General features: G+C 38.3%; 2 protein-coding genes across 3 annotated transcripts; one reads left to right on the top strand and one right to left on the bottom strand.

Moving 5' to 3' along the window:
* Positions 1-64: 64 nt before the first annotated feature.
* Positions 65-7,237, bottom strand: pgm3 (phosphoglucomutase 3). Of its 2 annotated transcripts, none has more exons than XM_084113082.1 (13): positions 7,176-7,237; positions 5,929-6,137; positions 5,642-5,826; positions 5,114-5,181; positions 4,801-4,934; positions 3,906-4,101; positions 3,542-3,699; positions 3,368-3,451; positions 3,170-3,268; positions 1,529-1,648; positions 1,304-1,426; positions 1,058-1,231; positions 65-947 (listed from the first exon to the last, which is right to left on the bottom strand). In XM_084113082.1, the coding sequence occupies exons 2-13, from the start codon at positions 6,133-6,135 to the stop codon at positions 858-860; spliced, it is 1,638 nt and encodes a 545-aa protein (XP_083969208.1). In that variant the 5' UTR covers positions 6,136-6,137; positions 7,176-7,237; the 3' UTR covers positions 65-857. The 2 variants fall into 2 exon arrangements, with proteins under 2 accessions (XP_083969208.1, XP_083969209.1); XM_084113083.1 differs by having other exon boundaries at positions 5,929-6,144; positions 7,176-7,205.
* Positions 7,238-7,956: 719 nt separating this feature from the next.
* LOC311080664 (cystine/glutamate transporter) lies at positions 7,957-14,176 on the top strand. The gene is made up of 13 exons (XM_084110747.1): positions 7,957-8,404; positions 8,852-9,104; positions 10,096-10,222; positions 10,632-10,747; positions 10,846-10,971; positions 11,185-11,284; positions 11,361-11,405; positions 11,507-11,630; positions 11,720-11,823; positions 11,935-12,031; positions 12,798-12,947; positions 13,030-13,207; positions 13,333-14,176. The coding sequence occupies exons 2-13, from the start codon at positions 8,861-8,863 to the stop codon at positions 13,395-13,397; spliced, it is 1,476 nt and encodes a 491-aa protein (XP_083966873.1). The 5' UTR covers positions 7,957-8,404; positions 8,852-8,860; the 3' UTR covers positions 13,398-14,176.
* Positions 14,177-14,245: the final 69 nt, after the last annotated feature.

Here is a 14,245-nt window from a genome sequence, read left to right as displayed (position 1 = left end):
ACAGAGAATCAATGTTTTTATATGGAAACAAACATAGAGACTTTTTACAGCAAAACACTAAAACGATGGTGCTAAAATATTGAATTTATTTATTTAAAGAATTATAGCTAAAAAACTATTAAATAGCACGATGCAATATACAGTCCAGTATGCCTTAGATTTCAGATCATATAAGGCTTTAATTGGAGAACAGCCGACATGTTGATTGAACATACACTACCATTCAAAAGTTTTGCATAAAATTGATCATATGATTTCTTTTTCAAACAAATGCTGTTCTTCCGAACTTTCCATTCTCCAAAGATTCCTCAACAAAATGTACCAGTTTCCACAAAAATATAAAGCAGCACAGCTGTTTTCAAAATTGATAATAATAAGAAATGTTTCTTGAGCAGCAAATCATCATTTTAGACTTGATTTCTGAAGGATCATGTGACACTGATGACTGGAGTAATGATGCCGAAAATTCAGCTTTACATCATAAGAAGATTTTTTTTTTTTTTTTTTTTTTTTTAAATATAATCAAATAGAAAACAGTTATTATAATTTGTTGGTAAATTTGAAAATAATTGGCAAAATTGAAAAATGCATTTTATAGTCTGGTCTGATGAAGTGAGTGTAAGGAAATATTCACATGGATCATGGTTTAACATTCCCACATAATCATACACGTCCATTAATAAAGATTGTTGGTCATTCATACAGTACAAGAGTAAACTATTAACATTGGTCATCTCCCAAAACATTTGTTAGTGCATCAAAAAATATATAGTTTAGAGTATTTTTAATATTGACATGATTTGATTGGATGGAATCTCATTGACTGATGGCATGAATGCGTGCGTGTGTGTGTGAGATTATTGTAAAGGTTTAGGCTCGTCTCCGACTCCTCCAGCGAGACGATACACAGCCAAGCTGACCTCATGAGCCAGATTATCAGCACTTTCCTGCAAATAAACACAGCAAATAAAACATTTTGCATTCATTTTAAAATTAAATATATTATGATAGTTAGGGCTTCCCCAGACCAAATATTTGACACCAGCAGTGTGTGTACCTGTGTGTCAGCCTCAGCATAGACCCTGACCACATCTTCAGTTCCAGATGGTCTAACAAAGGACCGAGCGTTTTTGTACTTCTTGACAAGGGAGTCGATGGCCTCCTGCAGACCCTCTGGAGTCACGGCCCTCCTCTCTGCGTCTGTCGTATCTATGACACGCCGGTCTGACACCTGCAGAGTCCAGCAGTTAAAACACACACACATACACTCAAACCTCACAAATCACACACAAGTAGTACACACCGTGACTTTAAGTTGGCGGTTGGGCAGGTCTGTGTAAACTGCATCCCAGTCTTGCACAGACATCCCTCTGATGGCCAACACAGCTTCAATCACTAGCATATCTGAGATGGCGTCTCCAACCGTCTGCGGAAGAGAGCAAGGGTGTTAAGTATGGAAAAATTCACCTAGTTTTATTATATCTATAGGGCATCTGATGATGTAGCTTGATGGTGTATGTTTTTATACCTGGTTGATCAGATTAACTGTGTTCTCCAGGATTTTTACCGCATGTTTTTTCTCATCGTTGGTGTTCGGGTCTTTCACCAGCTCCAAAATCTGTTTCTGTGCTGCTTTGCTGAACAAAACCTTAAACATATCAACAAAAAACACTAGTAAAACCACAAGTTTCAACACACTACTAACCGAACGCATCCAGGCCCCGCCCCTTTATTCTGTATATGCCTTTGGCAGGAATTATTTAAATGAAGAACAGTGTGGCGTGTGCGTTCGCGGAAGAAAACTTAAGACTACAATCGAGGCATTTCAAGGAGTTCAGAAACAGTGCGCACTGATATAGAGAAAAGCTCACTTTGGAGTGACATTGGCCCTCATTTATCAATCTTGCGTAGAAACGGGCGTATATATTGGCGTAAGATTATGCTTACACTCCTCTCATCGCCTGATTTATGAAGCTGTGCGTACCTTTGAAATTCTGGTGTACGCAATACCTGCCCTTGATAAATGCCGCGGCTGAAATCGATCGTCATTAGAATAACACGCCCCTATATATTCAAGTCTCCGCTTCCCCCACGCCCTCATTTTACGCCATGGACACACGGAAGACGGCAAAGAAGAGAAACTTCTTTGAGAAAGAGAAAGCGAAACCAGGGAAGTGGAAAGAACCAAAATTGATTTCTAGATTTTTATTATTAATGACGCTTATTGTTATTTAGAAGAAGAATGTCGTTATTATTATTTGTATTATTATTATTATTATTTAAAAGAAGAAGAATGGCATTTTTATTATTTTGTCAGTCTGAATTATTTTTTTGGTCATTGAAAGCCTTTCATTACTAAACCCAGTCCGTGCATACCTGCCGGGCCTAACCCTGGCCTAACCGTCGTTTCAAAGAATAGTACAACGGCGAGCGCGTCGAGTATAAACGCCTCGTCCGTTTGGGGAGGTGCGCGCGCAGTCTGCGGAGACTCGCGCTGCGGAGCCAGGCGAAAGTATAAACAAGGCTTGAAACGTCAGGTAAAGCGCACAGGCTCGCAACTTAAGGAATACATATGCCTACAATTCAAATGCTTTGGTAAAGTCACACAAATTAAACATTGAAGTCCATGTTGCACAAAAATAAACTGAAGTTTATAATTACTATGTTTTTGTTTTTTTACAGTGGGTCATAATATATCATATCTTTTAGTTTGTCAGTGCGTTTTGTGGTGTTAGGAATTGTTTTTTTGCGCATTCCCGCACTCAAAACGTGCGTACACCACCTCCTGAGCTGGCGTAGGATTTGAGCGTGCCGTACGCCAACGTCCATATTGATAAATCTCAAAGTCAACGTGGTTTTGGGTGTACGCCAGGTGTACGCTGGAAATTTGGTGTACGTACTTTTGATAAATGAGGGCCATTGTGCTTTGGAACTTTGCAGATCTTTTTCATGATCAAACAGCAACATTTCACACTAAAGAAAGTTGAAAATATAAAGAAAAGCATAATAGGTCCTCTTTAAAGACTCTAAACTGAAAAGCTGGTTCAAAAGTCAGTTTGAATGGGCTGGTCACATAACCACATGTGTAGAATTGATGTCTTGATGGACTGAAGTTTGCTGACCTGCTAATTTAAATAGTGAAAATTGCATTATTTTGCAATGAACTCACAGTTCCATGTCCATTGGCCTCAAAATACACTCCAATATCATATTCCTGCGCCACATGATGTAGGTGCTTCACTCCTGTTTTCGTACAGCAAACTGTGACCTGTTGAGAGGTCAAAGGTCACCTTAACATCTCATAAACACAGAGTAGCAAGAAATTGGAGAGTACTATAGTAACAGGACATATTTCTAAGAACATCACCTTCATGACGTCCTCCAAGTAGCGAGTTGAGCTCCCATTAGCATATGCTGTCTGAACAACAGCAATCTGTAAATTCAACCCAGCCTGAACACACACACATAGACAAAATGAATGTCGAAATTTAAATTTAGAAGTGGCTAATTCCATTCTAGACCTTATTCATGTGTGTAGAACCTGTGTGAGCAGCTCTTTGAGGTATGTGCTGATTAGAGTAGCGATCTTGTCTCCGTCCAGGAGATGGAAGCGGCCCTTAGAGTCAGTGTAATAGTAAACAATGCGATCGGCATCACCATCGAACGAGCAGCCACGTTCACCAGCTGTCATACTCACACCTGGAGAGAAAAAAGTGAGATTTCTATGATTATTCGGTATGAACAGATTTAAGTGTTTTCAAGGTTTCTTTCATTATACTGTAAAATAAACTCTCTCTGACTCGGTTTAAACAAACACAAATATATAATCATCTTTTCATCTCATATGAATCGTTTTTTTCCTCATGGGACCATGTACTTTCACCCCTCAAAAAGTTCCGACAGACCTTGAGGAACTTTCTGCTGGACTTTGACGTAATCTGCTCCACATAAGTGGTTGAGTTTCCCACTGCTGCCATCATTTGAAAGCACGACCTGCAGTTCAGAGCGTAGAAACGGCTCCATGTCTCTCATCTTCAATGCACCAATGCCGTTGGCTCCATCCACCAGAAGCTTCTTCTGATCATCAGTGCGATTTGGAGCCTTTGGAATACAAGTAGAAAAACACTTAATGCTAGATATTAACAGGATCATTAAAGTGCCCCCATTATGCTTTTTTTGGATATTACCTTTAATGTAGTGTGTATATAATATAGCTGTTTGTGAATGTAAAAGGTCTGCAAAGTTTTGTGCATGATAAATTGAGTTATTGTCTCCCAAAAGAAAGAACAGATTCTGAACTGCCTGAAATGAGTCGTCAGTAAATCCAGTCTTACTTCCTGCAAAAACCTATGTAGGTTTGTAACAAATTTGCATAATGCCAGCCTATGGTCTTCACTGGCCGCTGGCGAACAAAAAACTATTTTGACCTGCATTAAAACACTGCAGATGCAGTTTGGTTTGTTTTGCTGATTTTGCCTGCACTTCCAATGGATGAAGACTCTGGCCCAAATTGATGCAGTAAAGCTGACGCCATCGTTACTATTCGTATCACTGTGCATCAAGTGCTGAGGAGCTGAAATTCAGATATGGTAATAGGCGTTTTGTTTCTGATAAAGCGGTAGACCAATCACAACAGGCTGGGATTTAGAAAGGAGGGGTTTAGAGAGACACTGTGAGAAAAGAGGTGATGCTGCATGAGAAAATGAAAGTGTTTTTTGACCTTGGATGCATGCAAAATTATTGTAGGAGACCTACAAAACAAAATGAGGAACCTTTAAAATAGCATAATAAGGGCCTTACGTTCTGGGTGAGCTGAAGGAAAGCCTGTGAGAGTTTCTGGTAGTAGCCCTCAACAGTGGGACTGCCATAGCAGCCATTGGTGTTGCAACAGCACACCATATAATGCAGCTGGGGAGTGGTGACCAGACCATAGTCTTTTAAAAGAAACACACACCCATGATCAACACCAATAACCAACAGAGCAATTCATCAACCTTTGTCCTGTCATATCTCCCAACTGCACTTACACTTTACACTAATTTTCTGAAATGAGTTTCAAGCAAAGTAATTCATTTCATTAAGTTTTATAATGTTAGGAACTTCGTGAACACACCATGAGTTTTGCCTCCCAAACTGGAAACGCCATCCAATACAGCCTGAGAGAGACTGACACTGCTTGGTCTAAATAAAACAAACAAAGAGAAATAAAAGGTAACTTCGATAGTCCACTTTAGACATTCTACTAATTATAATTATATATATACTTTGCAACTACATGTCAACTACCAGTCATTAGAGTATCAGTAGACTGTCTGCTAAATATCTGCTAACACTTTATTTTGATGGTCTGCCAACATAATATAATAAGCTAAGGCTTCAGCTTATACCTTTTTGTATAGCTAAACGTGTATGAGGACCAAAATAAATCCTGATAATGATGATGACAATAAGCATGATTACTTTCAGCTACACTATTTAAATCACATTTTCAGACTGTGAAACATCTGTTGGCAGTGTTTTAGACTTGATCAACTGGCTTGGCCACTATGAAGTTTATAGGTTTGGTAGCTTCTCTTGTACTTAAGCTTTCAGTTGTGACAGTTGTTAACCTTCCTGCTTTGTAAACAGAAGCCAGGCTTACCTGGTGTCTTTGCCGATGTAGACACTCGCTGGTTCACTCATGCTGATGTCCTCTTTCTCAATAACATCTCTCAGTGCTTTGAGGAGAGAGTCCTGCTCGGCGTTAGCTAGCTGTGTGGCGTATTCCTCCCAAACCGCTGTCACCATCTCCCCCATGGGGTCAATTAGCTTCACCCCATTGTCTTCCTGAAAAAGATGATAACATTGCAGCAACATCCTCGGAAAGTGAAAATTCACCACTGTTCTATTGATATAGTAAATGTGGACACACATGGGTGCATTTCTTACCTCTGGGTTATGGGAGGCAGTCACCATGACTCCTATGGTGGATTTAGTCTTTTTAGACCTCAGAGTTGCCAATAGCCCCATGCGGAACATGATGTGGTCCAGATGTTTGGCGTGAGTGCGGAATCCAGCTGTGCCATATTGCAACTTAAGCCCCTCTGGCTTCGGATGCAGCTTGGACTTTTGAGATACCTCCTCAAACTGAGCCATCTCTGAAAACAAAGACAGAAACAACTCAATGTAACAATAAGAAGCAGGAGAAGAAAGTTCAACACTCTTACTTCAGCAATAAACAAAATGAAACACAAATGTGATGTTTATCTAAAGTCATTTTTGCTGGTACTATACGGTTATCCGGACCACACCTGACCACAACCGCTCTTGGTTGGTCGTAACCCCAGTGACGGGTAGGTTTAGGGGCGGGGTTGGGGTAGGTCATCACATGTGGTCCGGATAACTGTAAAGTACCTTTTTGCTTATTCGTGTGGTTGAATTGGATCATCGAAGGTCAGCAGCAAAGACATTGGTTCATAAAGTGAGATTAAATACATAAATATTGCTCACGTTTAGTCTAGAACTACAATAACCATCATGTTCACACAACACCTCTGCACTTACTCCTGATCTCTCTCAACATGGGGACAGGAGAGCTGTCAATTAATGTATTGGAAAACAAAGTAATTTGCGTTACTTATTTGAAAAAGTAGGCTAACTCAGATATTTTGTTGTTAATTTAAAAGAAATGCATTACTTTACAAGTCACATGAAAAAGTAACTTTTAATGTGTTACCTCATAACATGTGCTTCATGTAGTTATATGCATTGCTGAGATTGGACTATAAACATGAAAAACGTTAAAAACCCAAAGCAGTTTGCGATTTAAAGTGCACATACCTCCATTAAAAAACTGCAATAATCAAAACAATAATCTTCCAATCAATCAATCCCAAGATAAATAGCAAGGAGTAATTTGTCTGTTCCAACTTAGTAATATATCCCAGAATGATAAATGAACAACTGAACAATAAAACATGCACACTTACAGATATAAATAGATGTAAACATAATCATAATGGCATTACAGTTATTAAAATAAAATAAAATGAATGAATGAATCTTCTAATCACACTACTGCAACACATTTTCCGGGCTTGCAAACGAAAATAAGACACGATAACTAATTATAATAGTTCTGTTATTTACCATTAAATGAGTTTAATATGATGACAGTTAATGAAGTTTATACTCACTCTGCTGTTTCTGCGGCTGAAGGGCGTGAGCTCTGAGCAGCGCTTCCTACTTCCCTGATTACGTGGCTACAGTGACGTTTGTCGCCACGCCCCCTCTACTGACGTATACAGGAACTTTTTTAAACATATTTTAACCAAATCAGTTTAAGGCTCTGGTTTAACCCACAGATCAAAGTTTAATTATTTCAAAGGCTTGCAGTCTGTGCTAATTGAGAATGTTCATTGTTATTCCTGAAATACTGAGTTTTACTATAATAATAGTATTTCTAAAGATATAATAAATATGACATAAATCATATTATTATATTACATTATATTAATTTTAATATTATGTAAAATATGTATTATGTAAATATAATCATGTTTCATTGTACATTAACTTAACTTTAAGAACATTTTCTATGGATTGTAGTGGTGGAGGCCCAGATGGGTTTTTTTTAGTTCATTATCAGCTGTGTAAACATGTTCAGAAAACATGTTTATGCAGATGTTGTAAAATCTTTTTTTTTTTACATTTCAGGATTGGGCAACTGCTTCTCAAATGCCTCTGCACTGTTTATGTCTGTCTCTTTTTATAAGATGATGCCCGTTGCCACATGTACAAAGGAACAGTAAAAAAAAAATAAAGAAAAAAAAGACATAAGAGGGGCCCTTCATGGTTTGAAAGAGACTTTACCACACATGTCTGATGTCTGACGGAATGAAGCAGACAGCCAGACAGAACCAGGAGAGAGAAAGTTTGTGGTCCCTGGCCAAATAACAGTTTACTGTTAAGCTCCACCTCACTGAGGACTGACCCCTCACCCTCACACACACAAACTAACACTCCATAGCATGCTCTGAAAGGACTTTCACTAATCTGCTTGGTAGACTTAACAAAATCAGCTCTTGGATAATATGTGCATTCTCTGTAATATTTTTTTTTTATGTTGATGTTGACAAGAAGTTTTTGCAGCTGCTTCAACAAGAAGAGGAGGTCCTCATGGTAGATTCCTGAGTCCTGCTGTGCACACTCACATACTACATACAGAGCACAATGGCACATGGCTGTCCCGTCTAAAAGGCTTTAATTACTCGTGTTGATGAATCTGGGGAAGACTGCTGGCTTTGTTTCTTGCCTGAGCTCTGAACTGGATGGTCAGTTTCCAGGGTTACTCTGCATGAAAGGAGGTGCAAAACAAGTTGCATAGAGCAAATGAGAAAAGTATACTGGTCTTACTAGCTGACTGGTGAGTAGAAAAAATTATTGATAGATCTCACATTTTACTTAAATGAAGATTTGCATTTGAATATTTACCAATGTCTTTAGCAGATTTTTATTACTTTGAAAATAATATATAGACATTCTACTATATTAGTAAATTTGCAGCTACGTCAACTATCAGTCATCAGAGTAATAGTAGACTGCCTGCTTAATATCTGTTAACACTTTATTTTGATGGTCGCCACACCACTATAAGTAACTTTGCAAGTCCACCAACTTATTCTAACCTCAACAGTTTATTAATATTCTAATTAGTTAGTTGACATATAGTTGTAAAGTTGCTTATAGTTAGTTAGTAGAATGTCTAAAGTGGACCATTGAAATAAAGTGTAACCCTTGTTGTTTGTTTACTGTGATTTAAAGTGTCACTTTTGATATTGATGCTAATTATTTGTGTACACTCTTTGTGAAGATCTGAGAGATGGGGGTCTCTAAAAGAGCGCCCGCCACTGATAATGTGTCCGATGGAGGTAGCAAAAAAACCATCAAAGATGATGCAGTTCATCTCAGGAGGAGGATAGGGCTGCTGCCATCCATTTCCTTCATCATTGGCACTGTGGTGGGCAGCGGCATCTTTATCGCCCCCAAAGGCGTATTGATGAATTCGGGCAGTGTGGGATTGTCCCTGCTGGTCTGGGCTCTGTGTGGCATCCTCTCCACTTTTGGTGAGGAACATCTTTGGTGCTTATACATTGTACTGATCAAAAGTTTTGTGTTTTTAATTGGAATTTGGAAGTCTGTGTTTTTTCTTGGTGAGTTCAGCAGCATCAACAATAAAAACAGCATGCTCACTACACTGCACAACGAATCTCACTCACAGTGTGTCTACATTGTTAATGAGAGTATTCGTGAGATTGCGACCAAAAACTCCGGCGTTTTGAGCTGTTTGTGGACTCTGACTGAACCTCTGATTGGCCATTGCATTCAAGAGATCAACAAACATGTCTGTGATTGGCTACATTGCTCACCGCTGCAGAAACACATTGTAATTAGAAACATTTGACGTTCTCCAGAGCACAAACACTACTATGCCACTAATCTGACTCGTCTGCTGAGCTGTGGAGTTGCCAAACCACACTGTGATTGAGAAATTTGACACGCTTTCTATCATTGCTCTATAAAAATAGACCATTCCAACTTTAGATACACCACACACTGTTAAGACTGTCTTAAGAAGAAGAGCCTAGGATGGGCTTTTTAAATAATGCCTCTTAGGTTATCATCCCATTTCAACAATGCAGAGATAATAGTCCCAAGATACCCTGTCCATTATGTCGTAACAACATTTTGGCCCATACAGCCAAAAATGACTTTTTTTTCTCTTCTGCTCATCAAGGCTACATTTATTTGATCAGTAAGAATACAGTAAAAACAGTAATATTGTAAATTACAATTTAAAACACATCATCCATTATTCCAGTCTTCAGTGTCACATAATTTTTTAACAGTTATTTTAAATTGTAAAAATATTTCACAATATTCCTCTTTTTTTACTGTATTTTTCATCAAATAAATGCAGCTTCTTTCAAAAACATTAACAAATCTTTATTATTCAAATCTTTTGACTGGTTGTGTGTATACTATTTAGACTTTTAGCTCTCCCACGCTGGAAAATCCTATTCAAAGCAGTTTTGAAATATTGCATGTTCTCTTCAGGTGCCCTGTGCTATGCTGAGCTGGGCACAACCTTTACTAAATCAGGGGGCCATTACACCTACCTGTTGGAGACTCTGGGGCCCCTGCCTGCCTTCCTCCGACTGTGGACTGAGTTCATATTCATCAGGTGTGTGTGTGTGTGTGTGTGTGTGTGTGTGTGTGTGTGTGTGTGTGTGTGTGTACTTGTACAACTATCTTTGTGAGGACCAGTTTGAGTTTTAGACCATTGGAGTGAGGACAAAGAGAGGACATTTTGGCCGGTCCTCACTTTCTGAGACCCCTTTAAAGGCCAGTTTGAGGGTCAAGACTTGGTTTTAGGGATAAGGTTATAATTAGGTTAGGGGTAGGTTTAGGGTAAGGGTTCGGGTTAGGCACTTAGTTGTGATGGGTAAGGTTAGGGTAAGTGGCTAGAGATTGCATTGTGTCAATGAATGTCCTCATAATGTACAAGAGTTTCTGTGTGTGTGTGTGCGCGCGAACAGTGTTTGGGTTTTATTGTGTTCAGCGAATTGTTAAATGTCCAAATGTCATTTCAGACCTGCAGTGGCTTCCTATGTGTCTCTGGCTTTTGGCCGCTATGTAGTGGAGCCGTTTTTCTTGCCGTGTGCCGCTCCGACAGCTCTGGTCAAACTCGTCAGCGTGCTTGGAGTCAGTGAGTGCAGTTCCTTTAAGATCAGTGGATTACTTAACTTTTAATTTGTACAGCGAACTAAATCTGTCATGTAAAACTGTAAACTATTCTATCTATAGCGTTTGTGGTGGCAGTGAACTGCTGGAGTGTGTCTTTGGCAGCTCGTACGCAGATCTCGCTGACCTTCATCAAGATGTTTGCTCTGATTCTGATCATCATCCCGGGCATGATGGCTCTGGCCAATGGTAATACTGCAATATATTACATACAGTATTCATTTAAGATTACTTTGGAATGTTTTCAAACAAAATCTATTCATTTTACCTGCATAAACCTTGTTAAAATTATTTTTTCAAATTTTGTTTTTGCTTAAGTTATTAACCCCATTTTGATAATTAATTGCATTATGAGAAGAGAGTAAGGAAACTGACTTCTTATTTTCATTTTTTCTGTTTCAGGGAAAACTGAAAATTTCCAGAATGCCTTTGACTCTGATTCTTTATCTCTGACCAAACTTCCTTTGGCCTTTTATTCAGGTCTTTATGCATACGGTGGATGGTGGGTATCATCATTGCCAAATATCTAAAAGGAAGGGATTAAAAAAAAAAAAATTAAAGTTTGTTTTTTCTTACAGGTTTTATTTAAATTTCATAACCGAAGAGGTAATTAACCCCAACAGGTATGCAGAACTTCTTGCATTGCCAAATTGAAAAAATTGACAGAATGTTTTTATGAATATGTAAAGACACCTAAGATTCCTTTCTCATGTATTCTTGTTAGAACCATTCCATTGGCCATCATTTTCTCCATGGTGACAGTTACCGTGTGTTACGTTCTGGTCAATGTGGCTTACTATACAATGATGACCGCAGATGAGTTACTGTTATCAGATGCCGTGGCAGTGGTTAGTAGTAGTGGACTTTGGAGATGAGTATTACAGGATCTAGTTTGGAGAGTAAATGTCTTGACTGTGCTGTCCTAAATGCATTGCAGACGTTTGCAGGTCGGGCTCTGCAGGGTATAGCTCCAGCAATACCCATATTAGTCGCTCTTTCCTGCCTTGGAGCTCTTAATGGAGGCTTTTTTGGTTCACCCAGGTAAGGATCTCAGAAACGTAAAGGCAAAAGAAGTTTTGCATCTAAATTTATGTTTAATAGCTTTGACTTTGACAGGTTAAAAGTGAAGATTTTGCAACTCTGTTTCTGCAGGATGTTGTTCGTGGGAGCCAGAGAGGGTCACTTTCCAGTGATCTTCTCCATGATCCATATCCGCAGACAAACACCGCTGCCAGCTGTGCTTTTTCTGGTACAGTCACATCCGGTGCTGAGTACACTTTCAAAAATAAAGGTTCCAAAAGGTTTTCCACAGCTATGCCATATTGAATAACCCTTTTTGTTTCCCCAAATATTTTATTGTGTTTAATTTCTCCATTATAAAGAACCTTTTGTGAAATGAAAGATTCAAAAGGTTCTTCATCCATCAGTGCCAATAAAGAACCTTTATTTTTAAGACTGTTGATTACTTACAAATTGTAGTCCATTAGATTACAAATTGCATGACAATTGTGGTTAGTAACATAATCTATTAGATTACACTACTTTTTGATTACTCAACCTAACATACATTGTTTATCACATAGATTTGAACATGATTAATTTATACTATATTGACATAAAAATACAAAGATATAGAAAAATAAAAATAAGAAAATATATCTTTGTTTTCAACAAAGTGCATTAAACTTTACAAATTGGGGTTTGTTAAGGAACTGCTTTTATAATAAAAACATAACTTTAACACTGTTTACTTGCATGTCATGTGACCATTAACAGACATCAGAGAACCGTGAATTTGTGAATGTGTTGGAATATTAACTTAAAATATTTCAAGTAAAATTGTGTAGGTTTATAAGACGAGGAAAATAAGAATTAGGGAGGATCAATTAATTTGGAATAATTTAGTCTACTGTCATTATGTAATATGTAATAAATTAAAGGGTAACTGTAATCTGGTTACAAGTATTTTAAAATGCAATCTAATCTAATTACAAGCATCCTCCTGATGTTTGCAGTATCCTCTGGTCATCATCATGTTGGCAAGAGGAGAGATCTTTCAACTGATCAACTTTGCGTCGTTCTCCCGTTGGCTCTTCATTGCCATGGCGACCTTGGGAATGATCATCCACCGCTACAGATTTCCAGAACATCCCAGACCGTTCAAGGTCCATTTAAATGGCTTATTAATTGATATATTAGTAGGAATTTGTCACTGAATTTATTAAACATTGGTGTGACTGTGTTCAGGTCCCTCTAGCAGTTGCGGTGATCTTTACCATAGTGTGTTTCTTCATCGTGGGCCTGTCCTTGTATTCGGACCCTTGGAACACGGGGGGCAGCTGTGCCCTCACCATCTCAGGAATACCTGTGTATTACCTGACAGTCAAGAAGTCATACATACCTGAACGCTGGAGAAAGTCCTTCAGTAAGTACTGCAAAGCACCTTTATGAATCCATAGCTTAACATTCATTTTAATATGATTCTTCAGTAGAATTATTCCTGGGATCAGTCAAGGCTCCAATCGCTGACCTAAACTTCATTGTGTGCAGATTATTTCAGTCAACAGATGCAGATTCTTCTGGAAGTGGCTCAGCAGGAAGTTCAGACCTACTGATGGAGCATCACCAAACACCAGCTAAATTCATGTGCCGAGTGTTGCGATTGGCGTCAAAGTTTTACATTTTAGTGGTGCTTGCTATTACTATTGCTCATTTGAACAAACCCCTAACCACCCTACACACTTAAAAACAAAGGTTTTAATAGGGGGTTTTCACAGTGATGCCATAGAATAACCATTTTTGGTTCCCCAACGAACCTTACAGTGATTAGTTCTTAAAAGGTTAGTTCACCCAAAAATGAAAAAATGGTCAATTACTCACGTCATTCCGAACCTGTAAGACTTTTATTAATCTAAATTAATATATTTTAAATTAATTCTGAGATATTTCTGTCCCTCCATTGACAGTCCACGCAATTACCACTTTGACGCTTCAAAAAGTTAATATAAAGATCGTAAAAGTAATGAACCGATCGGTTGAAACTTGTTTTATTAGGCTTTAAATCACATTTAAACCTTGATCAGTGAACATAAACAGAAGCTCAACTGTACTTGCTTGATGCATAAGAACAAATCTCACTGGTTCCTGCAGAAGCTCAATCGTGCTGTGTAACACGAGAATGAACCTCATTTGGTGAACTATCCCTTTAAAAGATCCATTATTTTCTTAGTTTGAATATTTTAATAATTAAAAAAAACCTTTTTACTACTATAACCGTTTGTGCGATGAAACCATTGATGCCAATAAAGAACCTCTTCTCACTACATAGCGACTGCACAGCAACATCCTGGCACCCAATTCTGTCAATCACCACTCACATTTTCTTTAGTAAAATTCTAGTTTTTATTTAAATGCATTTTTAAAGTATCCCTTTATTCCGAAGAAATAAGTACAATAGGAAGAG

Source organism: Abramis brama (genome assembly GCF_963993115.1).
Source record: "Abramis brama genome assembly, chromosome: 4".
Taxonomy (NCBI): Eukaryota; Metazoa; Chordata; class Actinopteri; order Cypriniformes; family Leuciscidae; genus Abramis; species Abramis brama.
Note: the sequence above shows the minus strand (reverse complement) of the source record. Positions and strands in the feature narration are given on the sequence as shown.

Bases quoted from the DNA above. Each gene is read 5' to 3' on its own strand.
- pgm3 (XM_084113082.1), bottom strand. From the start codon at position 6,135: ATGGCTCAGTTTGAGGAGGTATCTCAAAAGTCCAAGCTGCATCCGAAG. The intron at 4,935-5,113 runs GTGTGTTCACGA...TTCTTTTAAAAG, and splicing joins TTTGGGAGGCAAAACTCATG to ACTATGGTCTGGTCACCACT. The intron at 3,269-3,367 runs GTGATGTTCTTA...ACCTCTCAACAG, and splicing joins ACTTGGAGGACGTCATGAAG to GTCACAGTTTGCTGTACGAA.
- LOC311080664 (XM_084110747.1), top strand. From the start codon at position 8,861: ATGGGGGTCTCTAAAAGAGCGCCCGCCACTGATAATGTGTCCGATGGA. The intron at 10,748-10,845 runs GTGAGTGCAGTT...TTCTATCTATAG, and splicing joins CGTCAGCGTGCTTGGAGTCA to CGTTTGTGGTGGCAGTGAAC. The intron at 11,406-11,506 runs GTATGCAGAACT...TATTCTTGTTAG, and splicing joins GAGGTAATTAACCCCAACAG to AACCATTCCATTGGCCATCA.